We start from the raw sequence: 1,309 nt of genomic DNA, 5'->3' as shown, positions 1-1,309 counted from the left end.
CCCGGCCATCTCGCTGGCCTACGAGGCGGCCGAGAGCGACATCATGAAGCGGCAGCCGCGCAACCCGCGCTCCGACAAGCTGGTCAACGAGCGCCTCATCAGCATGGCCTACGGGCAGATCGGTGAGGCTCCCCCGCGGGGGGCACCGCGGGCACCAAGGGGTGTCCCCCGCGCGGCCCCAGGGCCACCCCGTGGCTCCCCGGGGCGCGCTGGGGAGAGCAGGGCACCCCGGGGAGGCCAAGGGCACCTCGAGCACCACCGGTGAAAACAGGACACTTGGGCACCCACTGGTGACACCAGGGCACCCACCTGGGCACCAGCACGCCGACGCGGGGCACGCTGTGACAGTGGCCAAGTGGCACTTAAAGACACAATAGCAATACCAGGACAGCCCCCGGGCACCCACTTGYGACACTTGAGCACCCATGCATGAACTCAGGGTCCCCTCGGCTGGCACTGGGGTCCCACGTGACATCAGGGCGCCCACTAGTGACTCCAGGACACTTGTGGCACCCGGCTCCAGGGTGCCCCATCCCGGGCTGAGGTGCTTGGTGCCCGCAGGGATGATCCAGGCGCTGGGCGGCTTCTTCACCTACTTCGTGATCCTGGCGGAGAACGGCTTCCTGCCCTCCACGCTGGTGGGCATCCGCCTGGCCTGGGACGACCGCTCCACCAACGACCTGGAGGACTCCTACGGGCAGGAGTGGGTGAGCGCCCTGCCCGCGCGCGGGGCCGGGCCCGCTGAGCTGCCCCGTGCCCAGCCGCGACAGGCCATGCCAAGACCATGCTGAGTCATTCCATGCCATGCCAAGTCATGCCAGGCCATGCCAAGGCCATGCTGTGCCATGCTGAGTCATTCCAACTCATGCCAAGTCATGCCGGGCCAAGCCAAGGCCATGCTGTGCCGTGCTGAGTCATTCCATGCCATGCCAAGTCATGCTATGTCATGCCGGGCCATGCCAAGGTCATGCTGTGACATGCCAAGAAGGTCATATCATGCCATGCCAAGGTGTGCTGAGCCGTTCTGAGTCATGCCATGTCACACCAAGTCATGCCATGCCATGGAAAGGCATGCTGGGCCACACCAAGTCATGCTGTGCCATGCCATGCTTAGTCATGCGGTGCCATGCCAAGTCATGCCGTGCCRCGCTGAGGGCGCCGCGTGTCCCGCAGACCTACGAGCAGCGCAAGGTGGTGGAGTTCACGTGCCACACGGCCTTCTTCGYCAGCATCGTCGTGGTGCAGTGGGCCGACCTCATCATCTGCAAGACCCGCCGCAACTCCGTCTTCCAGCAGGGCATGAAGTGAG

The 1,309-nt window shown here is 65.3% G+C and overlaps 1 protein-coding gene across 1 annotated transcript in view; it reads left to right on the top strand.

Annotated features, from left to right (window-relative positions):
- LOC112955223 (sodium/potassium-transporting ATPase subunit alpha-2-like) overlaps positions 1-1,309 on the top strand; it is an 11,293-nt gene that overhangs the window by 8,579 nt on the left and 1,405 nt on the right. Inside the window, exons 14-16 of the mRNA XM_026048502.1 lie at positions 2-122; positions 562-707; positions 1,174-1,304. Of these exons, the coding sequence (XP_025904287.1) occupies positions 2-122; positions 562-707; positions 1,174-1,304 (398 nt within the window). The remainder of the gene's footprint in view (position 1; positions 123-561; positions 708-1,173; positions 1,305-1,309) is intronic.

This window comes from Nothoprocta perdicaria, unplaced genomic scaffold (assembly GCF_003342845.1).
Source record: "Nothoprocta perdicaria isolate Ctin4 unplaced genomic scaffold, notPer1 scaffold_544, whole genome shotgun sequence".
Taxonomy (NCBI): Eukaryota; Metazoa; Chordata; class Aves; order Tinamiformes; family Tinamidae; genus Nothoprocta; species Nothoprocta perdicaria.
This window is presented reverse-complemented; position numbering and strand designations above follow the sequence as displayed.